This window comes from Alosa sapidissima, chromosome 16 (genome assembly GCF_018492685.1).
Source record: "Alosa sapidissima isolate fAloSap1 chromosome 16, fAloSap1.pri, whole genome shotgun sequence".
NCBI classification, from domain to species: domain Eukaryota; kingdom Metazoa; phylum Chordata; class Actinopteri; order Clupeiformes; family Clupeidae; genus Alosa; species Alosa sapidissima.
This window is the reverse complement of record NC_055972.1, coordinates 16704724-16731160: the sequence shown is the minus strand read 5'-3', so window position 1 is coordinate 16731160 and position 26437 is coordinate 16704724. Positions and strand designations below refer to the sequence as shown.

General features: G+C 43.2%; 1 protein-coding gene across 3 annotated transcripts; it reads left to right on the top strand.

Moving 5' to 3' along the window:
- Positions 1 to 18110: 18110 nt before the first annotated feature.
- LOC121685452 (translation initiation factor IF-2-like) lies at positions 18111 to 21666 on the top strand. Of its 3 annotated transcripts, none has more exons than XM_042065997.1 (10): positions 18111 to 18519; positions 18604 to 18699; positions 18958 to 19029; positions 19444 to 19575; positions 19666 to 19749; positions 19885 to 19995; positions 20317 to 20424; positions 20515 to 20556; positions 20709 to 20816; positions 21083 to 21666. In XM_042065997.1, the coding sequence occupies exons 1-10, from the start codon at positions 18144 to 18146 to the stop codon at positions 21649 to 21651; spliced, it is 1698 nt and encodes a 565-aa protein (XP_041921931.1). In that variant the 5' UTR covers positions 18111 to 18143; the 3' UTR covers positions 21652 to 21666. The 3 variants fall into 3 exon arrangements, with proteins under 3 accessions (XP_041921931.1, XP_041921930.1, XP_041921928.1); XM_042065996.1 differs by having other exon boundaries at positions 18949 to 19029; positions 19672 to 19749; XM_042065994.1 differs by having other exon boundaries at positions 18949 to 19029.
- The last annotated feature ends 4771 nt before the right edge of the window (positions 21667 to 26437 follow it).

Sequence of the window (26437 nt, the reverse complement as noted above, 5' to 3'; positions counted from 1 at the left end):
ACAAACAACAAACATAATCAAACTGTCACCGGTCAAGATTTTGATGTAGCACTTAGTAATGTAGTAAAACGTTTTTTTTTTTCTTGTGATTTAGCCTGAAGAAAACTCTACAGTATAATGTAATGGACAACTAGTAAGGCAGAATAGCCTGTCAGCAACTATCAGCATTCATCACTGTGAATTCTCCCTGTCCAGCGCTGGATATCGCAGATTAGTCTGCTGTTACAATTTGCATCTGCGTTGTTATTGCAGTTGCAAACCTGATACTGTGCATCCTTCCAGAGACCAGCTGGACGATCTACAGCCGTCCACTCATTTGTTTAAATGTTGCCGGCTTTGTTTTTTGTTTTGATTTTTTTTTTCTACCTCCACTGCGTAGTGGAGTTTGTGCTCATTTGCGTGGAGTAGATGTTTGCATGTTTTGTTTTGCTACAGCGTCAGAGCTCATGTCATGTTGCCTGTAATCTCCCCTCCCCCTCCCCTGCGGTGACCCATTCCCTCTCCTCCTGACCCGGCTGCGTGTGCTCAGCACCTGGCAACTGGGATGAGATGAGGTGGGAGTTGGCCTTTAGATGGTACAGGCAGTCAGGAGAACAGCTTGGGCTCACGTTTCCACATGTAAATGTTCCCTTTCCGTGCTGGAGCATTCGAGTGGCCCCAGATACAATCATATTTACCATCTCAGAACAACAATGGAAACATATTAGGAAACAAGAGATGAAGACACAAAATCGTTCACTTTCGGTGCGGAGACGTAGGTAGGCAAATCCACTCATCAAACAATTCCACCAATGAGGCCATGTTTAATTAAATACTCGCCTCCTTTTCCCCTCCTCACTTTATTTGTATATGCTGTCGAGAACAACGTCTCCATTTTCCAATTCCCACTCCTCTCCCCCGAGTTTGGATAACTAAAATCAACATTCATCATTCTCTCCCACTGCACACCCATTTTCTTTCCTTTCTCCTCCTGCACTCCATCGCCCGAGTTGTGTTGCGGCGGAGGAAACAGAAGATATTGTTTGAGAGTGAGCGAAGGAGTCCGTGTTGCTATGTGAGACGACCAGTGGACCTCCTCGGTGATTGGAGGCCAGGCCAGTCTCCTTTCTGCCTGAGAGGAGTCCTTGGAAGCGGCTCCTTTATGTCTCAATTAAAACGCAGCCCCACTGCTCCCTCTGGCCAGGGCTGCCATTCTGAGACTATGGCTCTCATCAGTTTAATTAAACACACACACACAGCTGACAACACAATCCCGCTCGCAGGGACCAGACACACACACATACACGCACACACACACGCACACACACAAGGGAATGCATACAGATGCAGTTTTATAGGTATGGACAAAGAATGCATACACACATAGACACACACACACACACACACACACACACACACACACACAAACACACACACACACACAAACTGATTCAAACAAAGCAATGCATAGGCCACATACACACACACATACTGTATATACAGTACACATACACATTTACATACAGACACATACATACTATTTATACTAATAATCACACAAACCTACACATAACATACACATGCACATAAACTGACAGCACAGTCAGCTGTCCCCATCATAACACATCTACCCACAACCCACCCACGCCCAAACAGACGCCCACCTCCTCACACCCCAGCGTGGATCCTCACAGTCATGAGTCCTCCCCTGAGACACCTCCTGAGGCTCCCTCAGTTATCATTAGCATCCCTAATGATGTTGTCTAGCCAACAGCATCGTTGGAGGCGGAGGTTGATGAATCCCCCCAGGGAAGGGTGTGGCAGAGGCAGGAGGACAGGGCGGCTGGCAGGGGGTGGGGGTGTTGGTGCTGTAGTGGTGGTGAGAAAGCTGGCACCAGTTACTCCGTGAGGGTAATCCCCAGACCGGCTGTCAGGGACAGTTTGGCTGAACATGCTCTCCCTGTGACGACGCTCAGGGGACTCAGGGGAGCTACAGCGTCCTTCCATCCATCCATCCCTCTGTCCGTCCCGCCTCTCCTCAGGAGAGGAGGCGAGGGAGGGAGAGGGATTAGTGTGACCACCTCATCCCCTTCACCCTGTGCCTCCCTCTGGAGCTGGGGCCTGGCAAAGATGCCCGCTCCCCAGCACCACCCACACCCCCCACCCCACCCCGTGAAACACAAGCAACACGTGGGCACAGACACAGGCACAGACTGCAACAGCATGTGTCCGACAGCGTTGGCATTAGCCCTAGCAACAGCGTTAGCACTGGAGCCGCCATGGCGGAGTGTTTAATCAGAGGGAGAGAGGCAGAGGCCTGCCAGAGGGGCTGGGGCGGGTTTTGACACACTGCCACCTGATGAGAGTCCTGCAGAGATGCTACAGTCAAGTCTGCGCCAGGCTGGGAATGTTTGTTATTAACTCTCCTCACAAACCACTGTCTTGACTTGGGGTTAAAAAAAACTCACATCTACTTCCACCTCATTATTCTTTAAAAAGCCCTATTGATAAAGTTGCATCTTGATGGGTACAATTAACCCTTGTGATCATGTAATTTTGTTTACCTCTCACATTATTCTTTTTTGTTTATCTCTTATATTATTTTTTCAAGCGCACTCTCTGAGTAACTCCTAACCTGAAGTCTTCTGACATATTCGACCTTCAGAACTCTTTCCCACAACTGTCACATCACTCTCACGTCACGCTCCTCTCAACATTTGCTATTATTACTGGATCTATCAGCAACCCTGTCTGGCTAACTGTCACCGTCTGGACATACGCGTCGCTCGCTGTTTGGGGGCTCCGTTATCTCGAGGCATTGTTATTGGGGAGTGTGAGATCTGGCTCTGGCCAGATTGTTCCGCCGCTGCAGACTCACGGAACTGACAGCAGATCAGTCTTGAGGGTCCAGACACGGGAGCATAATTAAAACACAATCCATCTGACCGGGGCTGAGCTTGCTGCAGTGGTCTCGCCCCCCCAAGAGAGAGAGAGAGAGGGAGAGCGAGAACTGGCTGCAGATGCAGGAGAAGCAAAAGAGGAGCAAGAGAGAGAGAGAGCTGTTGAGGGGGGGAGCTAGTGACTCGAATAGAGACTGAAAGGATGAATGAATGAATGAATGGATGGATGGATGGATGGATGGATGGATGGATGGATGGATGGATGAATGGTTGAACAAATGAATAAATGAGCGAGTGAATGGATGAATGAGTAAGGGAAGTCACAGACTATGCTCACATCCAGGGACGAAAAAGACTCACAGGCTAAAAAAAGCAAGACAGAGGAAGTGACTGAGTGAGAGAGAAAGGGTGACACAGATAAAGAACACATGACAGACGGAGAGAAAGCATGAGGCTGCAGCCACTGATAGAGAGACAGAAAAAGAGAGATAGGGAGAGAGAGAGAGAGAGAGAGGGAGAGAATTAAGAAAGAATGACTGAGGAGCCAGGGCTGATAGCTGACGCAAGGCTGGGGTAATGGAAAAATATCCATGATTGAGTTAAAAAAGTGATTAATTTCTCAACACAGCGGTATTTCTTTGTAGTCCCCTTTATGGATGTCTTGAGCCATTACGCTGATCCATTCCCAATGGAAAAGTACTCCATAGATTCAGCTTTACTCTGCACCCTGTCACGGCGCGCGGTAATGTAGCAGAGAGTGGTGGGAGGCAGCGATGGATGGGCCAAGTGGGCACATTAATCATATGCATGTGTTTGCAGAACACTCTCTTTCTCATGTACTGCCACCACGGATTTGTGTTCTGCGTGTTGGTTGAATGTTTTGGAGCATCTCTCTCTCTCTCTCTCTTTCTCTTTCTCAGTCTCTCTCTCTCTCTGTCTCTCTGTGTGTGTTTGTGTGTTTCAAGGAACAAATGTGTTTCATTCATCCGATGATGTTTTCTTATGCAGACAGATCAATTAAGCAGGGTAGGTCATGTTATGGAGCTGTACAGACAACTGGTAGCCTGATGTAGTCATACTCAGTTCTAGTCAGAATATGAGTCTGATACTGCTCCATTGGGACGTAATTATGGGGCGTGTTTTTAACCGATACAGGGGCGGAATGCCTCTGCACTCAATTGGATAGACCTAACCAATCAGAGCAACGAAATAGCTTACCGTGAGGTGTAGGAAGAAAACACACGAACCATCCTTCTTCTCCACAAATGCTGGTCTTTTGTAAAAGTTAGTGCCGTCAATAACTCCTATACTCATTATCTCTCAAATCTAAGATAAGTAGGCCTAGTAGGGTAGGCTATTAGGAAAAAACTGATAGCCTATATCCCCTCCGTTTTTAAAAATAATTCTGTTGAACACTGATATGCTACAAACATGTTAAACAGCTGGGAAAGGCTGTCGCAAATCCCTCGAACAGGTGGTCAATCAGAGATTTTAAACGAACGAGGGAACATATCGCAATGCAACAGCACTGTTTTCCCTTGATGAAAGTGAAACCACGAGTTTTCCCACATCTCAACTTTGGCCAAAGTTTTCAGAAATAATTGTTTTCAGTGATAAAACCTCATTAAATTAAAATATGCATTTTCCATATGGAGTCTTAAAAGCCATGTATCCTTCTAGCCACAGCGTTTTTGTTTCAAACATAAGTCTAATCTAAGCGTGCTCAGATGACGTTATAGACCAGGTGCTGTTGCTCACCTGTCCATCATCGTAAAGCCCGATTTGATTGGTCCGCCCGATCTAGGGCGAGCATACTTCCTCCACAATGGAGCAATGCCAGACCGAACTTTCCGACCTCTATTGTTGTGGGCGGGACTAAGTTCGGAATGGCACCCAGGCTAGACAACTGGACAAGCAATAGAAAAATCAGAGGTTATTGATAGTGTGTGCGTGTGTGTTTGTGTGTAGGTGTAGGTATACTGTAGGTGTTGATGTAAGTGTGTGTGTGTATGTGCATGTGAGTACTGTATGTTTGTGTGTGTGTGTGTGTGTGTGTGTGTGTGTGTGTGTGTGTGTGTATGTATGCTGGAGAGGGGGAACATTTGTAGACAGGCTTGGCGATGGTGGTTGTCATGTTAAGGACATATTAAGGACACACAGGAGTTATTGAAAATTGTGAGTAGTAGACATTCTTCTATTCTTCACTGAATGATGTGGTCAGCAGAGTTGGGGGGGGATGGACTGCCTGGCCAGGAAAGGAGTGATGTTGTGGTTTCTGTTGCCACGTTACCTCCAGTGACTCATGAAGAAGAGTCATGAGAGTCATCCTTTCTTTCTCTCTCTCTGTCCCCCCTCTCTTTATTTTCTCTCTCTCCCTCCCTCACTCCTCTCTAACGACTGAAGATGATGCAGTGTGCTTTTTCTCCCTGTGAAATTAAATCAGGCTCCGCAGTCTGCAGGACCTTATTCAGGGAGTCAGTCGCACAATCCAATTCTATCCAGCCTCCGAGTGTTCCATCACTCTCAACTCTCCGTTGCTCTCCTTCCATACCTCCTCCTTTCTCCTTCCCTTCTTTTTTGATCTTCTCCCCTCTGATATATTCATTATTCATCCCTTCATCTCCATGTGGGGCCCCATAGGACGGATGGTAAAGATCACTCCTCATAAACGCTTCCTGGTTTCTCCCCAGGTGATCTCTCTCCCTCTCTCCATCTCTCCATGTCTCTGTCTTTTCTCTGCCTCGCTTCTCTCAGAATAGGGAGATGAGAAACCACAGATGGGCCACGGATAGCCAGAAGCCATGGAGGGTATCAGAGAGCGACGGAGAGAGGGAGGGAAGGAGAGAGAGGGGACTGAGGGAGAAAAAGAGGAAAGGATAGACTATGAAAGAGTAATGCAGATAAAGGGGGGAGAGAAAGAGAGAGCGATTACCCCAGTGTGTCAGTCGTGTGCGGTGTGGCGGGGCTGGGCTGGGCTTGGCGGGGGCCCTCCTGGAGGCCTGTGGGTGTGTGTGGTGCCAGGTCCCTCGTCCCACTCCTCAGTACAGAGATTTCAGACTCGTCAAAGTCACCGGAGGAAGGGGGGGGGGGGGGGGGTGCTCACTTCTTCATTAGGTTGCCTGGGGAGGAGGAGACACCAGTCCTTTCATTTCTCCTCTACCCTCTTCCCTCTTTTCTCCCCCTCCATCCTGGCTCCCCTCTTCCTTCTCTCCCTCTCTGCTTCCCCCTCACCCTGTGATGTGACAGAGGAATTCAGACACAAAAGAGAGGACTAGGATGGGGATAAGACAAAATAATGGTTGTTCCAGACCTGTACAGTGCATCACAGAAGCATCAGTTGCATGCTTTAATGGAACATGTCTGTTTTTTATGTGTTTTATATAAATATGTCACAATACGATGAAGTTCTTCAGAACAGTAGAAAAGAGAAGATGCCAGCAGCCAAAAAAAATAGATGAAGAAAGACAAAAAAGAAACTTTAAAAAGGAGTAGCCTAGACGTGTTGCAGTGAATTATAAAGGGCATACTATGGAAATAATATGTTAAGTATATGTAAGTAGCATTTGAAATCTTCCACAAAAAATGATCATAAAAAAATGATGCCTTTGTATTGTGCATTCCAGGTAATCTATTAAACTGAAGTTGGCTTGTGTTGATTAAGTGAAAGCAAACCTTCCACTTGATTTACATTACTTTAAATTCACAATAAAAAACTAATTGGCCCTTATGTTTTTGCAAATGAACATAATCCATTTTTTTCAGGTGTAACTAATGAAACATGTTTCTGTGAATATGTGGAATGTGTGTGTGTGTGCGCGCGCATGCGTGTGTGTGTGTGTGTGTGTGTGTGTGAGAGTGAGAGAGAGAGAGAGAGAGCGTGTGTGTGTGTGTGTGTGTGTGTGTGTGTGTGTGTGTGTGTGTGTATGTGTGTGTATGCCTATGCCCTTAGAGCCTTGTAAGGACAAAGGAGCTGACCTGTGGTAAAAACAGCTGAGACTGCACGATTATTTATGTGCCCAAATGAAGTGCCTGCAACAATAATGTCCAGAAACAGCATTCACAATACAGCAGCAGCAAAGGACAACCATCAGTGTACTCCTAGTCTGCACACTCAAGAGCCACTTAAAAGGCTGTGACCTTCCAACTACAAGGACCGGTACACACTCATTCATTGTTATTGTAGTGTGCATGATTATGTGCATGAACAACTGTGTATGTATTTGTGGTTTCATGGAAAGTATATGCTTTTGTATCATGTGTGTTCTATGCAAGGGTTTATGCTTTTGTATTTTGCACGTTTTATGCTTGTGTCCTTATAGGACGTGTTGCAGAAGCACTTATTTTTTAATGTGTCAGCACATGATGGTATGACATCCAATAAATCATATGCTTATCCATGCACAATATCACATTTAAAGTAACACACTGTAGGAATACAGTACAACTGGGGGTACCAGGTTCATCAAGAATTGAAGAACGAGGTCATTTTCCTTGTTGAAATAATAAAGGTATAGTACAATACTAGGCATTCCAGGTGTACACTGGTATTGATACGATACATAGTTCTGTCTATCATAAGTCTTTGAATCATCAAAATGAGTTTGAAGCCATTATTTTAAGGTAAAAGAACCATGTTGTGTTGCTTTAAAGTACTATTCATACTGGACTCTACTAGTAGTGACTCCCACAGGTGTTCTTTTAGACACTGATAATGATCTTCTGATGTAACTATAGTTTCTATGGTCCACGTAAAAACATGTCATCGCTGGTGAGATTTTTCAGAGAAACCTCCTCTGTGAAAGACTGTTAGACAATCTTTGTAGTTTCACATTTTGGATGTGGATCAATCACTCTACTCAGCTTACTTCCCCATGGAATTAATACTAAATACTAGTACTGCTAAAGTTACGAGGGGTTTTTGGGGATCTAGTTACTGGAAATATACAGGGCATGTGTTGCATTAATTAACATGGTGTCCTTGGCTTTAGGTTTTTTAAGTTTTTAAGACAGGAATAGCACAGAGTGCACCTCACTAAGCAGAAGAGTGCTGACCATGAGCCTGGTACACAGTTCTTTTCTACAATGAGGAAGAGAGTTAGTGCTTTACTGTACAGTAACTTGACTTGATATTCTTGTTAGTGTCTGGTGAATAACTTATTTTGTAATTAAATTATTATTTATTTTGTAAATAATCATATTTTGATTGGTGCCTATGTATATGCTTATAGGCAGTAACTGTAGGCTTAGGTGTAAGTGCCGTGCTGTGTATAGAACTTTCAACTGCATAAACAGACATATGTGTTCCTAAAGCATTTCCGGCAGCACAGAAAGCAACATTGAGCTAACTTGGGGACAAACAACAAACAACAAAGTTTTAAAATCAACATTTTGTACAGCATTACACTAAAGTCCAATTCGTTTTCATTTCAAAGTATCTGCATTGGTTTTCAACGTTTCAACCGATGGAAAGGGTCTAAATTGAGATCTGTGTGAGGTGGTTGATGTGCACCTGTGTGGACATACTGTTTACCTGTGTAACCAATCATGTGTCTTGTCTTAGCTCCTAAGTCTGTGTGTGTTTCTGCCAGCATTACTTGTGTGTGTGTGTGTGTGTGTGTGTGTGTGTGTGTGTGTGTGTGTGTGTGTGTGTGTGTGTGTGTGTATGTGTGTGTGCTTGTCAGCAGGGACTGCAGTCGTTATGTGTGTGTGTTTGTCAGCAGTGACTGACATTGTATTTGTGTGTGTGTGTGTGTGTGTGTGTGTGTGTGTGTGTGTGTGTGTGTGTGTGTGTGTGTGTGTGTGTCAGCAGGGACTGCTGTCGTTATGTGTGTGTATGTTTGTCAGCAGTGACTGACATTTTATTTGTGTGTGTGTGTGTGTGTGTGTGTGTGTGTGTGTGCGTGTCTGTGTTTGGCAGCGGTGACAGTGCTTGGTGTGTGTCCTGCTCTGTTGGCCCCTCCACTGTCTCTGGGGTCTATGAGGGAAGAGGGATCGGTCATTAACCCGGACGGCGCAGATACTGAGCAGTGTGTCCGGGGCCAGATCAATAGGCTAGGGTAATTAAAGAGCTTGCTCTGTGTGTGTGCGCATATGTGTCTGTGACTGTCACAGACTGTGTGTCTATGTGTGTGGTTGGAAGGGGCTCTCAATGCCAGTAAATACAGCACAAAGTAAATGCGTCGAAGAGGCTACTCCCCCCCCCCCCCACACACACACACACACACACACTCTGTGAAATGCAGTCTCAAATTAATTCAATTAGATTAAAATCCACACTGAACCGAAGAGCACCAAAGAGCACAGCCATAACAGTACACATACATTTATTTCCAGTTCGTAAATTCCCACACAACACACACATACACACACACGCACACACACACAGACATACACACACACACACAGGACAGGCATACACAAATGTGTTCTCTCCTTCTCTCTCCCCACACACATCCACCTATCTCTAGAGGAGTCCTGTTCACCCTCCCTCCTCCTCTACCCAGCCGATAGGCAGGCATTTAACACGATAAACATGAGCTTGTCGCCTCCATTCTCACCCGTGCCTTAGCAGCTTCTTTTGCACCGTATACTGCCGTACAGTTCAAAAGAGCTGCTCAAACACCATGTGCTTGGACCCCTAATCCCTCCCGTCTTTTCCGAGTACAACTGAACCCAACACAGCTGCTTAATCCCGCCACGTAATCGTGTCCCAGTGAACACGAACAGTTAGTATATGCGAGAGTGTGTGTGTGTGTTTGTCTGTGTGTTTGTGTGTATGTGTGTGTGAGAGGGATTGGGGTTTTAAAGACAGGCTGTGCTCTTTCTTCTAGTGCCGGGTAAAGGAGGCGACTGCACCAATCTCCCACTGAAAAGACCTGACCTACATGTGAGTGGACGCAGGAATGTATTTGTGGAGCCCCCTACGCCGTCCTCACGTCGCCTGGCCTCTGTCGCCGACAAATACGCAGATGACCGAGTAGCGCTAAATCCCTCGCTCATCCCTAAAGAAGGTAAAACAATGAGCAACACACAAAAAAAACAGTAAACGACAAACAAAACACAGGCCCTATCCGTGTATTATACAACCATATGCCATGTGTTGCTTCAATTTAACACCCTGGCAACATAGTTGTCCAATCCAGTGTTTTACTGAAAGAGAATTCTGACCGCTGCCCACCTCTACCAACCCCCCACCAAATAAAAAACAACAACAAAAAACAAACAAGACACATGGATAAACAAATGGATACAAATGTTACACAACCATAACAGAGGGTAAAGAGGTACAAAAGTACAAAGCGTGGTGCTCACGTACACCAAATCACCATGAACAATTAATTCTGAGGGGACAAACAGGAACATATAGCTTTGACCTCTCACGTTTCCACTCAGCGTTGATGATTAATTGAAGTACACGAGCGGTGACATGCAGTCCTGCGCCCGCAAAGCCATTAACTCACACTGAGCCCCGCTGCCAAAGGTCGTCCCACTGCAGCGCCTCGTCAGGACATGTCAATCACCGGCCGCACGGCTGTTAGTGCCAGGAAATCACCACTGTCGTCCAAAATGATGGGGAAGGTCATGGCAAAAAACTTACCAGGAATAGAGGGAGGTGATAAAAAAAATGCTTATTTAAAGGTGAATGAAGTAATGTTGCTACAGGTGTGTTTTTGTGAATTATACACGTGTTATGTGTCAGGGGCCTGATCTCTCCATTACAGCAGATGTCTTATTTGGCTCCACTTAGTCTGTAGAGCCAATAGAGAGATGAAACCACATGCCAATGAACAAAGAGCATTACATTTCTATATTTATAGTCATTTAGCAGACACTTTTTTCAAAGTGACTTACAAAATGAGGAATAGCACAGAGCATCACTGTACTATTTTTTTAGGTGGGCATCAATATCACCTGCCTTACCTGGGACGCTTTTCTATCAATGATCCTTGGGACTGCTGCTAATTTAGACATCTTGAACCTGCATAGATTATTTCAAGCTAGTAAGTGGCTCCTGTATGACTTTAAGCGTAAATGTAGTTGAGTCAGAAACACATGTGACTAACACCAGTAGACATCAGCATGGCGGCCTGCCCGTGCGCGCAGAGCTCTCCGTGGTACCTATGGCAGCCAGCAGAGCTACAGCACTTAGCACAGGCCCAGGGGGACGCCGTTTTGGCCGCTGTCCTGTCATCAGAAATGTGTTCCAGTCCGCTGAAATTCAAACTCCCATAGGCAGAAAAAAAAGAGCACAGCATAAATCAATTAATCTGAGTTTAATGAGATATGCTTCTGACGGCTCTTTTTTACTTTAAGGCTATTTTGGGTGTTCAATATAATTACTGTCAATCTAAGCAACGTGTGAACTCCTGACATGTGAAGCCAAGTTTTCCAGAAAGGAAGAAGAGGAGATGAGGGGTCACAGCACTGTGAGTGAGGAGATATCACATACATGCAGATATCACTATAAATGCAGGACTATAAACCTCTTTCAGACCCTGCATGCATGTGTTTAGCAACCTGCCAAGACCTCCTCTCACTGTTTGCAAGCGGGATACATGCATGCACATAAGTATGCACATACACACACACACACACACACACACACACACACACACACACACACACACACACATACACACACACACACACCTTTGTTGGTCTTTTGAGATATCTTATCACAAAACTGTAGCTACATGAATTTCCAGCAGCAGCAGCACTTTTCCCCTGACATGATTATTTTCACAGTTTTTGCAAAGAAAACACAGCATACATCATAATTACTTCTCTTTTAGTCACTTTTATCTACGGATGTCTGCTTTTGCCACAAGGCACTAGGGTGGTATGTGTCACAAAACAGTGAGTTTTAATCAAAGAAGGAAATTGCTCCAACATGCCAAACCAATTGGGTTCAGGAGCTTCTGCACATCTCTGTGGAAGCTGATAGCATGGCGCCAGTGAGAGGGGTCAATGCAATGGCTCAGTGTTTTCTGTAACCTCCGCCATTGATTCGGGTGGTTTTGGTATTGACTGGCCTGTCAGCCACTCCGCAGGAACAACATGGGAAAACTGGGAGTTAGACAGAAGGACAGTTGGGAGCAGAGAGGGGTTGGGGGTGGGGGTGTGGGGGTTAGTTTGGAGGTTTGAAAGGCAACACACATTTGATACATCGTCGAAGTGAGATTGAAAACACTATGAAAGATGGCCTGATGGTAAGATGGTAAACATATCTCTCTCTGTCTCTTCTCTTCTCTCTTTCTCTTTCCCTCTGTCTCTCTTTCTCTCTCCCCCTCTCACTTTCATTTTGCCCCACACGTCGCGTCCGGAGACGGCGGTGACTAATCTCTATTGAGATGTGTTGTCATGCTGACAGAGACGAGCCAGGCCTGAGAGATTGATCTGATCCATTCTCATTAAAAAGCAGAGCCAGAGATTTTCCTAGTCCCTATGGCGCGCCTGAGGTCCGTCATTACTGCTGGCTCTCCACACGTGTGGGGAAACATATTAAAAGCTCAGGACCCAGGGCCTTAATGCTGCCAAGGCGGCCACAAACTAAAACGGTGGGGGCTCAAAGGAAGGCAAGCAACAGAAAAGCTGATAATGGAGAAGCGATTTCAGTGCTATATGGAAGCACAGTGGGTAAGGGGGTCAGGGGTGGTGAAAAAGACACGCTCACACAAATATATTCAAAACACACGCGCACACACACACACACACACACACACACACACACAACAAACAGAAATTATAGCTTCGGAGCAGCACTTAAAAAACAAACAGCACTCATTCAAAAACAGAAATGATAGCTTAGCTATAAATTCTACCAGGAAGACTCATGGTTTATCATTCATTCTTTCAGTGCTACTAGCCAATAGGTCGGTAATGCTCAACCTTAAAGTCATTTACCTTTCTGCTACTTTCAGAGCGTCGACCCTGATGTCCCTTCACCACCCCACCTCCACCAGTTAGTCCCTGTCCTTCTGTCCAGGGTTAGGCCCATCGCCACTGCCTTCTCCCGTCTGCAGGATCTGAGAGCTTCCTGCCATTAGCCGGGTCGTGGACAGGTTCCTACACCAAAGACTGCTTAATGTACTCAAGAGACGACTGTCAAGAGACTGCTCTCTTTTTCCAATTGTTATCCTCTACTGAATCTACTGAGTCTTTCTCGTAGAACTAATGAACATAAAAATGTGCATACTGTATGCACCTGTGTGTGTGTGTGTGTGTGTGTGTGTGTGTGTGGTGTGATATGATTGCACATGTGATATGATTGATATTGTACGCATATGATCTCTGAATCATAAGGACCCTCAAGAACATAACATAAATTTCACTATTTTCCTTTAAATAATTAAAAAATGTAATCACAAACCTCATTTCTTTACACACAAGCGTTACTTTTTTCTCTAAAATGTTATTTATTTATATGTTATTTTTTGTTTTATTTACTACATTATTACACCATTGTGCTGATATTTTGTTTGATTTATGCTTGTATGATTGTAATCTTGGCATTAGGTATAAGGACCCTCAATGAATTTCTGAGAATTAAGTGTTGAGTAAATTAATGTGTAAATAATATATGTTTTACCAAAATATCAGATTTCTTTTGAATGCTTCATTTAATATAGAATATAAATTGATACTCACATAGATGTCATTGTTGTGAATTTAGTACATACAGTAATCAGCTGAGGGCCCCCTATCAGCTAGGGGCCTTATGTAATTGCCTGCGTTGCCTATATACCCTGTTACAACTAACCTGACCATGAACTTAAAGGTGCGATTTGTAGGATTGTTACCGAACGTTCTGTAGGCCAAAATCAAAACACTGGTGAACGTTCTCAAGACTACCAGACGCGAGCCTCTTCTGGGTTGCCAGATGTAATGAAGACTTAGCTAACGTTAGTTGACCTGCAGCTGCTTTAACGTTTCTCCAACCATGACCCAGCTACACATTACGGAAGCAGTGAAAACAAAAAATACCTCTCTAACCAACGTAATATATTTAGCTGAAGTTAGCGATGCAGATGAAGTTTAGCCTAGGCTACCTGTTGTGGAGAAATATGGCCAGCTCTGCGTCAGACTTGATATTCTTCGTTTGACGAAGACGTCACCATCTCAGGAAGCTCCTCCGATGTCCACTTAATTTATTTCTTGTTTTAATTTTGCCTGCCTCTCGTAGGCGTTCATGACTACAACTGACAGCTGTTGACAGTTGGCCTTTGCTAAGTTGGCAACCCAAATAGGAGGACGCGCTAGCCCATTATTAATACGCTATAGAATTAATCGTTCAAAACATAAACAAAAATTCCAAGAGATTCCGCCCCGTAACTCATTTTTTTCATGGGTTTTACGGGTTAGAATAATGTTGTCAAATAAGCCATTACTTCAATTCATCGTGTTTCCTTACTCTCTGACAACATATGGTGATTATTTTTGGAATGGTTACAGTTTATTTTCCATTATTACCTACATACTGGACCTTTAACTTGTTTAGAATGCTTCATTGTTATAGAGTACCAAAGTGTGACATACTGTTTCCATGACGACAGTTCCACTGGATCTAAACAAACTTTCGAAGTTCATCGATAGCATTGCTTGTAGACATGTGGCAGCATTTCTACCTTCTAAACAAATATTTTTTAAATGTAGGCTATAGTCGTTTAAATGTGTTTTAAGTGCTAGAAAGCAGTTTAGCCGAGTAATACAAATTCCCTGTCAGGTGTGATAGTAAGAATCCGTTCCTGTGGTAGTTTTGGGTTGTTTAAGAGGGGTCTAAAGACATTCCTGTTCAACATGTACTTAGTTGTTTAAGCGCTTCTTATGTGTTATGGATATAATATTGTTTTATTTTCATTAGGCTGTTGATTAATTTGACATTCTTGTTTATTATTGATATTCTCCTTAATGTAGTCTTACCATGTCATTGTTTTTATATTATTGATTGAATGGACATTATTGTTTTATTATTGCTTTTCCCCTCATTTTCATTGCTTATTTTATTAGGCTATTGATTGAATTGATATTGTTGTTTAATATTACTATTCTCCTTATTATAGTTTGACCAACATTCTAATCTGTTCCCTGTTCAATTTTGAATATTATGTTGTTTTGTATTTGTGTGTCGCTTTGGACAAAGGCGTCTGCCAAATCCATAACCATAACCATAAGAAACAAAATCCTAAAATTAAACATAAGTAAGACAATAAGTAAGAAACTATGTTGCCATGGGTGCCGGGCGCCCAGGGGCGGACTGGGACCAAAAATCGGCCCTGGAATATTTGGCCCAAGCGGCCCTCAAATCGGTCGGGCACACCTAATTAAATACAAAATCTTTGCATTACCTTTAAATATGCATATATTTTCAACTGTCATGGAGCACTGGAAGTGATGTACGCCTCATTGGTTATCTCTCTGACTGATCAGAGGTAGGCATGGAGCATATGATCTCCATATTCAAGTAGGCTAACAAGCAATTATTAAAGAAGAGTTTCTGCTTGAATTCAAAGTATCATTTCAAATTATTCAATGGGCTACAATTGACAGCAGCACCAAAAATTACTGAAGCCTATGTGTAAAGAGTTAAATTACCCAGATTGTCTTAGACAATAATGTAATTTATACCAGTTATCACTGTAGGACAACTGAAACAACACAAAATAAACAGGGCTGTTGCTGGAAATATTTTATTCCTGTAGGCTATACATGTACCTACCTACATTGCTGGTACATTTTGGAACAGTACAGCTACATGAATTAATTATCTTTAGTGTCTTCCAGTAGCCTATCGTATAGGTTATATATAGGCTACTGTAGCTTAGTTGGCTTGTGACGTGACGTGACGTTTTGTAACCTACATTTCCGTCATTCTACAGTCTTTTAGCCCTTCTTTACCATGATAACCCTTCCAAGATAGAACCCTTCTCTACTTTGAGAGACCAACTGAACCACCACTCATGCCATCGATGTTGAATTTTGGGCGTCTGACGGAAACTGATCAATCTGACCAACAATTAACGTTGATTTGACACTATTTTGCTGTCCGGGTTTGCAAATCATTCATTTAGAAAATTTAAGTTGCGCTATTTGTTATTATAATCACAGCACGGCCATGTTATCATTAGGCTACCATATCATTACATTATCGCAATTAATAAGTCATCATAATCATCATAGTCAGCATGGCTTGTCACAGCCTACCTGCTCCACCGAGTTCTTATCATGTAGCCTCAACTTGGCTCGCGCTCTCCACCTGCTCACTGTCCCTTGCTCTGTATGCTTGCTTACATTCTGTTCAAACTCAACAAACTTCAACATGTTGGTGACATATGCTAGCCTACTTGCAATATTGTATTTCTGAAGCTTCTACATTGGTGTTAATTTTGCACAATTATCACTACCGCCACCCACCGCAATTTCGTGTAGGCAACTTCGATTAACTTTTGATGCGCTCACAGAATCCTGGCTCTGAGCCAAAATGGGAGGGGTGGGGCCTGACGTGAGCTGTTATTGGATCAGTCCCATGTCAATATTGAAATGTAACCAATGGGCCGCTGATTGCCCTTCCTTTGGGCCGATCGCTGGCCAAAATGATTCAATTATATATATATATATATAGCCTATTCTATCGGCCCAAAAGGTGCGTCGGCCCACCGGGAAAATGCCCGGTATGCCAGATGGCCAGTCCGCCCATGCGGGCGCCTGAAACCCCACATCCACTCTCCACTCCTTTAAGACAGGAGGGGCAGGTAGTGGAACAGGTTGAGTACTTCAAGTACCTTGGTACTCAGATTGACCACTGCCTGTCCTTCACTCAGCATGTAGACGGAGTTTATAAAAAAGCACAACAACGCATGTGTCTCCTGAGGAAGCTCAAAGGATTTGATGTCAGACAGGACATTTTCAAGTTGGTATATCAGACATTGATAGAATCTATCATCTCCTTCAATATTACATCTGGGTACTGCTTCCTAACAAACAGATGCAAAGGAACGCTGGCTATAGGATAATCAAACAGGTAGGCAAGATCATCAGCATCCCACAAAAACAGCTGTCAGATCTATACACTCAGGCAGTGGAAAGAAAATCATATTCCATTCTCCAGGATCCATCCCATGCCCTCCACCGATGTTTTGAGCTGCTACCATCAAGCAGAAGATACAAAGTGCCTCTGGCCAAAAAAGTCACTATACACACACTCAAACATACATCTTACACAAACATTACACACACACACATAATTAGGACATTGCCTTCAATTAAATATTTTTTTCGAACATGGCAACATGTTGGACAATAAAGCTTTTGAATCTTGAATCTTGAATACCAGTGAATATTTCACATCTTATCAAAAGCTGGCAGCTATTAAGAGTGACATTTTTTGCCTCAAAAATAAAGCTAAGACACATCTGTGAATTTAAGGATTTTAACCGCAGGCTGTGAAGTTTTATGCAGGTGTCTTTTATAGGGGAAACATGCTAAAATAAAACTCAAAATTTGATTGTTTTGGTATGAATGTTGAATATATTGAATATATACATATAAATGAATATATGAATAATACATGCAGTATGTGATTCCTGCAGTGTAGAAAAAACATTCTAACATTATAGAAACTTTCTAATCTAAATGTTAATGTTAATAAACAAAAATTTAATTTAACATGATTTTTTCTTTATAAAAGTATTTTCTTTTTTACTTTTTATTCATTTTATTTATTGTTGTCTATCTTGTATGTCTTGGTGTCACGGGTACGCTGGCGACTAGGCTAGACTTGTTATTTTTACTTATTTGATGTCTATGTCTTGATGTCTGTGCCTACAGGAACGCTGTGCTAGTACACTGCTGTGTCTGGCATCTGGCTATTGTGTGTTTGTAAATTGTCTGTATTTTTAAATTCCTTTTGTAAAGCGACCTTGGAAGGCTCTTGAAAGGCGCTTTATAAATAAAATGTATTATTCTTATTATTATTAATAATAATAATAATAATAATAATAATTATAAATAGATTAAGAAAGCCACCGCTATGGTCACTACCATGTTTAGATTGATTTGTTTAGATTCAGTGAATTTGCTACCTTGACAACACCACGTCATGGCTTTGTTCTATCATTCTTGCCATAAAAATCAACTGCCTTGCATGTGCTTATGTCACAATGGGGTCCCCATCATGATGTCATAGATCTACAGTGTCATCTTGAATTCTAGCTCTTTCTGCACAGTGAGGAGAGTGGTCAGTTGTTGGTTTACTGGTGAAGAAGAGGCATGGGTTTTCTCTGTCTCCTAAACTGTTGCATTTCGCAACAAGACGACTACAACAATGAAGACGAGTGGCAAAGCTACTACAAAAAGGTTGAGAGAGAGAAAAGAGAGCAAAAGAAAGAGTCGGCCCTGGAAAGTCTCAAAGAAATTAAGAAGAGATTAAAAAAATACACTCTGCAGGATCTCAAGAGAGAGCTAGAGGCATTGGGGGTAAAGGTTGAAGATGCATGTGGGGCAAAAAGGAACCATAAGAGCGAGAAGAAAATGAAGAGAGAGCTGAGGAAACTTGTCATGAGAGAGATGAAGAGAGCTCATCTACAGAGAAGAGTCCAGGAAACAGAAGAAGATGAACATGACACCTCCTCTCAGTCCTCTCTGAGTGAGTCTGTGCACAGTAAGACATTCAAACAATAACTGATCTCAAATCACAGCTTTAGCAACTTCAAGTGCTGTTTTTTTCCAGATCTGACCTCAGACCAGGACCGTTCATCCTCTCAGGAGTCTCTAGAAGTGGAGGCACCCCTTAGTGACATGCTGGATAGGGTCGAGTCTGGTCTCAGTGAGTACACAAACAAAGCCCCCAATTTGAAATTCAGCTGAGGCTGTGGCATGGATTTATAGTGATGAACTTCATTATACTGTTTCAAGTCTGGCAAAAAGAGTCAGACTCAAAAGAAGCAGAAGTAGCTGTTCTGAAAACCCTCTGGATAATGAATTTGCTCTGGGTGTATATGCTCAGCACACATCTTAACTGATCTGCCGTTATAGTTCTATAAAGGTCTATGAACTAACTTCAACTGTATTTTAGGTCTGTCAGAGCAAAACATGGAGTCACTGGTAGTGGAGGCAACCCTCAATGACATCCTGGACAAGGTTGAGTCTGACCTGAGTGAGTAGATCAGCAGAGCAACCAAATGTCAAATATGACCAGCCATCTTCAGCCTGAATTCCTGACCCTACTTTAAATCCCATCACTTGTTATATGTGATGTGATCTGGGAAAACCAATCACATGGTGACATTTCACCAACTTAAGATTCTGAGACCATCCTAACAAACATCCAGGATGTTGTTAGGATGGTATCCAGGGTGTTGCTAGGGACGGTATTACAGTAAGGATGCTACTAGGATGGTACTGTATCCAGGATATTGCTAGGATGGTATCAGAATTTCACAGAATTTCACTATGTGATGGGTTTTCACAGATCCCATCACATATATCTAGCAACAAAGCAGGGCCTAAAACTGGCAAAGATGCTGGTCAACACTAATGTCTAATTTTTTAACTTTTAAATGTATTTCAGCTGCAGCAAAAGAGGCAGCAGAAGAAAAGGAGGCAGTGGAAGTGAAGGCTGCTCTCAATGATCTGCTGAGTGGTAACGGAACAGAACTGGTAACTTCACTGAGTGGTATCCAGGATGAAGTGGAGTCTTGCGGTAAGAAGATTAAACAATCCAACATTTATCTCCAGCTTCCACTATTAATTCCAAGAACCCTCATTTCACTGGTGTTATTTTTATGTCTAGCTACAGGCCTGGAGGAGAAACAACTAGATAAGGATGTGAAGGCTCCTCTCGAAAATATCCTAGAGAGTGTTGAATCTCCTCAGAGTGAGTAGACAGACTGTCACATTATGAAACAGAGAGTTTTAGAAACGACATAGGCTGTTATGTTAGCTAAAGTATAGCATTCTTACCAATAGACCCTTGTTGAATCAGTATAATCAAGAGTAAATTAATAAACAGGAGGGACACATGCTGACGCACTGACTGCCGTGACTGTGGAGGCAGAAAAGAGCGTGGAGAAGGATGCAGATGAAATCAAGGCAGTTAGTATCCTCTCAGGTCCCTCTCTGGGTGAGTATGAGAGATATCATTTCTCATTATCTCCACTGTCTGGAAAATGAAATCAAATATATTTTTACTGATAGCTATCTTTATCCCAAGATAGAGCTATACAAGTGAATTATACAGAAGTTTACCAGAAAGAGGAACTTTATATCATATATATATATATATATATATATATATATACACATTACAGTGTATGAGTCCAAGAGGAGAATTTTAGCATACTTCATGGAACTCCACTTCAGACGTGCTTTTATTAACAGTTGTTTTGTTGCAATTTCCATCAACGTAGCTATGAACATTAGCTCTATGTTTTGCCCACTACAGAGGTTGGGCTTCCTAGAAAGGAAACTGAAAAGGAAGGACAAAAAGAGGAAAGGCGGCTGGATGGGCCCTCACTTGACCAAGTTTTGGAGGATTTGGAAATGACCTGCAGTGAGTACAGAGGTCCAGCAGCACCAGCATTTAGCTACACTTTCCATGATAAAGTCCCTAAGTGTGATTTGCCTTTAAATGTTGCTTTAGATGCGCTAAGAGACTTCCTTGAAACCAACAAGAGAGCACTCAGTGAGTAAATGCTGCAGACCACACATTCAGACTCTTATAGTCAAACACTTCAGCATCAGTTTCACTGGATCACTTTAGGCCTCGTAATGTTGTTTTGTACCATAGATGTAGCATATAGTTCTGCTAAAACATTGTTCAAATGAAATGACCAGGCAAAGGCCATTATGAAGAGGCGGCTGGAGACCAAGTAGAGAAAGAGGAGCCTGTTCAGATGGAAGCAGTGGGAATCCTCACCCTGAAAGAGACGGCTGCTTCCCTGGGTGGGTATTTTAGAGGAACTAAAGTGGGAAGAGTAGCCTAGTCTGTTTTCATTATTCATGCATTTTATCAAAGAGGAGAAACACGCATTACTTTTATTTATACTGATTGGTTCGCCCCAGACTGTAATCAATAGTTTTCAACTAAGAGCAGCGTTGAACTGAAATGTTTATTATGCAAACTTGTCACATGTTTCTGTGAATTGGTCACATGTTTCTATCATATGTTGAAGTGTTTTGAAGTAGTTTCTTGGCTAAATAACTTTCAGTTGATGTGGAGACCTCAAAGTCTTCAGCTGAAGAGCAGAAAAACAACCCCCTGCAGACTGGAGCTGTGCAGAAGAAGAAAGTCAGACGGGGAAAAAGGGGCCGAGGCGCCAAGGGAAACAAAAAGACCAACACCACCACGCCTCTCCAGAACGAGGGAGGAGAAGAGAGGAGCAGAGCCCATCCTCCCCAGACTGTTGCTGCGGGGAGGGGAGACAGAGCGGAGGAGAGATGGCCTGCGAACCACAAACGGAGCCAGAGAGAGGAGGTGAGGAGCGGAGCCCACGTGAGACGACAACAGAGCCAGATGGAGCCCGTCTCCGGGAGTGGACATAGGATGAGGGGGAGAGGACACACAACGTGGACCGGAGGCGCAGGGAGATGGGATGGACAATGGAGAGGACCCGTGAGGAGGTGGTGGGGTGGAGCTCAGGCAGACTACACACAGTGGGGCGGTGAGGAGGAGAGACGTGTGGAGAGAGACATGAGGCATCTGAGGGACTGGCATCATTCTCAATGGAGAGGAGAGTATGGCAGACATCCCCACTACTGGCAGAATGGGAAGCAATGAGGGAGAGGAGAGAGGAGAGGGGGGGGGGGAGGAGGGGAGAGGAAAGGAGAAGAGTGGAGAGAGGGGAGGAAAGGGGGAGAGGGAAGGAGAAGAGAGGAAAGGAGGGAAGGGAAGAGGAAAGGAAGGGAAGAGAAATAGAGAAGAGAAAACCAAGAGCTAAAGAGAAGAAGTGTGCGTTCAGCTGTGCTCCTAATTGATTTGAAACAATGAGCACATGGGATAAAACATGGAGTGGACCGCAAGGAGCATGGCACACACAATACACATCATGACAGCTGCACCAGCTGCAAACATCTGGATATTTAGGGCTGGATTGTGACTATGAGGCTCTTCTGACTTTATACCAAATGTGTATCTTTTTTAACCAATTCAATTCTATATTCTATCATTTTATCCCAGTGCTGAAAGGATCATTTTTCACATCAATAAAATGTGTCTCACTCCATCCAGTGTGTACTTACTTTGGGGCAATTCTGTTCTAGGTATATATATATGTTCTAGGCTGTGAGTGTCTCACATTCCGATAATATTGACAATATTTTGTATGTTTCCTCTAAAGGTTTGAGGGAAAGGCACCACAACTTAGTATAACATGTTTTAATGTTCATAACTAAATTAAATATATATGTTAAATATATGTATATATAAATATGTTAAATATAATGGTGGTGTTCTGTGAGAACATTGTTGATAGTGTGCCATGAGAGAAACACATTTGGGAAACACTGTTTTAATAAACAGTTCTCTATCGTCTCGAGACCATCTCTCTCCTCCATTACATATTACATATGTACCCCACCTGCTAAGGACCCTAGATAGGCTTTAAGACACACCGGCTCGCCCAGACACACCCACACCCGAACCTATGAAACACCTGTGTTGTCGTGTAATCACTGATAGTTTGATCGGAACGGGTCTCCGAGCGGCCTGGACTGGAGAGATGTCTCTTCACTTAACCCAACATAACCCAACGTTCCATTGAGTCCTGATCAACACAGCATTGTGTGTCTGCGTAGCTTTACTGTATGTTGTTTACACTCTTCAATCCTTAGGGTCAGCTCATGTCATGGACCATGCATTGCTTTTGTTCATCGTCGGTTTGGCCCTTAGTCATTAATCATGCTTTGAACCACAGCCTACGTAACAGACTTTCCTCAGGATATTGAGATCATGTGTAAAGTGGCCAGTCTTTCCCAAAGAAAGCCCAGTGTAACTGCCCACTCATGCGCTCAGACTGAGATCAGATGGTCAATTAGTAGATAATGTTTGGCGTCCCTGGTTTATGACCTTAAAGCTACAGTAATGAGTATGATGAGGCGTCAGGAATTCACCCTGCAATGACTGACCCTGTGGCAAGGAAGGCGACGACTCCTGGTCATCCTCAGCAGAGGTACGCAGTGAGACTGCTGATAAAGTCATTCGCAAATTAACTGTCAATCCACTTTTGAATAAACATATGCTCAAGAAGGGAGAAATGTCCACAGTGGTGAGATGATGAGAGCAACACAAGCAGTATAATGCAGTTATTTTACAAATAATGGCTTCAAACTCATTCTGATGCTACACCAACATATAATATGGAGCATGAAGTCTCTGATATTGGCAATGTGCGCTTGGAAAGCTTGATATTGCACTATGTAACGTTTGTTAATCGGGTAGATCATGGCCCTTTTAGTTTTTTTTTCTTTTTTACGAACTGAGTACTAAGAGTTGAATATTGATGCCAAGGGGCATAGATATAAATAATTCTTCCATTGTGTTGCTTTAAGTTTTCCCTTAGAATGAGAAAAACAACAATTTAGTCTGTTGTTGCCAAAAACATAATCATTTATAACCTACTTCACAATAATTCTTGATAATTCGCTCAATTTGTGCAATTGTCACATTGGTTATTAAAGTAGTTCAAAAATTAAACCATCAAACCATACAACTTGCAATCTTGCATGACCAAAATAGACCTCTGAGAAAATGTGTTTGCCTGCTTGCTTTTAGATAGATTATTCTGAAGTATTTTTTTATATTGTTGTCAGTAATAACCAGCTATTCAGTAGTATAGAGTCTTTGTCTATGATACCATTTCCTTTCCTTTCCACAGTCATATATATTGTTTTTTTCTGTCAATAAAAGGGGCCATATATAATGGCATGTAACATACCAGCCCAGCAATCATGTTTGCCCTTGCTGAAAGGGTCATGACATTACGCCTATACTTATTTTCTTGTCAGAAAGTCAGAAGAAATAGAGATATGGGGGGGGGGGGGGGGGGGGTGAAAGCAGGGAGAGAAAGAGGGAAGGAGAGCTTGTGAGTGAAGAAAGGGCACAGGGGCACATGAGGAGGAAAGAGACATCGAGAGGAGAGAGGAGGAGAGAGGAAGGGAGAGAGGAGAGGAGTGGAGAGAGGAGAGGAGGAGAGAGGAAAGGAGAGAGGAGAGGAGAGAGGAGAGGAGGAGTGGAGAGAGGAGAATAGGAGAGGGGTAGAGAGGAGAGAGGAGGAGAGAGGAAAGGAGAGAGGAGAGGAGAGGAGTGGAGAGAGGAGAGGAGGAGAGGAGTAGAGAGGAGGAGGAGAGAGGAAAGGAGAGAGGCGAGGAGAGGAGTGGAGAGAGGAGAGGAGGAGAGGAGTAGAGAGGAGAGAGGAGGAGAGAGGAAAGGAGAGAGGAGAGGAGAGGAGTGGAGAGAGGAGAGGAGTAGAGAGGAGAGGAGGAGAGAGGAAAGGAGAGGGGTGGAGAGAGGAGAGGAGGAGAGGAGTAGAGAGGAGAGGAGGAGAGAGGAAAGAAGAGAGGAGAGGAGAGCGAGTGGGGACATCATCTGTGGCCATCATGTTGATTGAGGACAGCCTCAAGCCAGCTCTTTAATTTAGTTCACATTAATGTCACGGCCCCGCGCTATCCGATCGCTTGTCCTGCAGTCAGTGGAGCTAATCAAACCTAATAAGCCTCAAAGGATGTGCAGTGGGCTAAGGAGGATTTGTGTGTGTGTGTGTGTGTGTGTGCGTCAGTTTGTCCACATAAGTATCTAAAGAGGTGAGTAGGTGTATATGTATATGTGTGTGTGTGTGTGTGTGTGTGTGTGTGTGTGTGTGTGTAGTCACAAGATGTGATGTAATGTAATTAGTTCTGTTTGCCTGCTTACTTATTATATTTTTTATTTTTTGCAAACATATGCAGTGTAGAGTGTGTGGCAATTAATTAGTTGTGAATTATTTGCAATCCAGTTTGTGTGTGTGTTTGTGTGTGTATTTTTGTGAACGTGTGCATGTGTGTGTGAAAGACACTCAAGATTTCTACTTGTTTTTCTGTAAATTACACATAGAGAACCTTCACTCCTGACATTAATTATCACAAAGCAATTACTCAAAACTCGCCGTTAGTGGTGCATGTTCTATTAAGTTCTCGCTCAGACGAATGTGCTCGACGATCATCCAATCACAACACACAAACACTCTGCTGATACACAAATGCCTCAAGCACTTACCTGTAGATGATGCATAGTGCACACAAGTCATTGTGTAAAATTAAAAGAGTTGACTAGAAATAGTTAACTGACAGCCACCTAAAAAGCAATCACACATTATCACAGTCAGACACGTACACACACACGTACACACACACTTACACACACACTTACACACACACGTACACACACACTTACACACACTCAATTAATGGCCGACCCCCTTTCGTTTGATTCCCGGTGGTCTTTAGCACAGAACAGTCAGGATTTTTTCCTGGCATTATATTATATTATTTATTTTAATGATTGATTAATAAAGGACTCATGAATGATGTCCTCTCCATCGAGCGCTCGCATCTTGTGAAATGTTTGGACGGGCACAGCGGCGGTTTGACACGCAGCCAATCTGGAAAGTCGACAGGAAAGGTGATTGAAATTCATTGCTTTTGTATGTGTTTAATTTGTTACTGGATCAGAGCCTGCATGCCAATTCTAACGAGAGCCGCACAGGCCTCATCCCAACCCCCCCAATTAAACAGCGCAGGTACGGGGCTGTGCTCATTTCCGCTCTCTTACTCTGAAGGGTCCAGTGGGCGTGGGGTGGGGTGGGGTGTGATGGGGAGAGAGAGGGAGAGGATGGGTGAGGAGAGAGATGTACAGTAAGATCTTCATCCAAACTGATATTGCTAGACTATGGTGCAATGTTCTGTTTAAAAATAAAATTAATTCAGTGGTGAAAGATGAACAGCAGGAAAGTTCCATTATGCATATTTAGTACAGAACACGCCTGGAAGCTGCATCAAGATGCTGAGTCAAAAAGGTGGTGACACACATTGTTGTGGGATTTGGGAGAGGCTAATTAACAACACTCTTTCAGGCAGTCTTTCATTTTGGCACACGCTGCCTACATCAGGCCATTTAGAAAGAGATAGCCAGCAGACATGTGAATGAAGCAATGCAGTTGGCAGACACAACTCACTAAATTAAATTGTGTATATAAAAAAACTAAAACTGTGATTTACATTTCCAGATGAAGCCAAGGACTCGTTCTGTATAAATGACACGCCAGTCACCTAGGTGGGGATGAAAAATGACGTCTCTGAGTGTTTGCATCAAAATGTCAGCTGAAGAGCTTTTTCACCAGGCAGACTCAGAGATTCACAATCTTTAGCATTTCACTTCTTAAAATGAATTACCTGATCATCCTAATTACATTTTATGTCCTTATCCTCTTCATGATAAAAGATACCTTTCAGCGCAGCAAAGATGAATGAAGTGAACAACTCAGTTTTGGGGCTGGGATCATGCAGTTCTATCATCTAGACGTAAACATGGC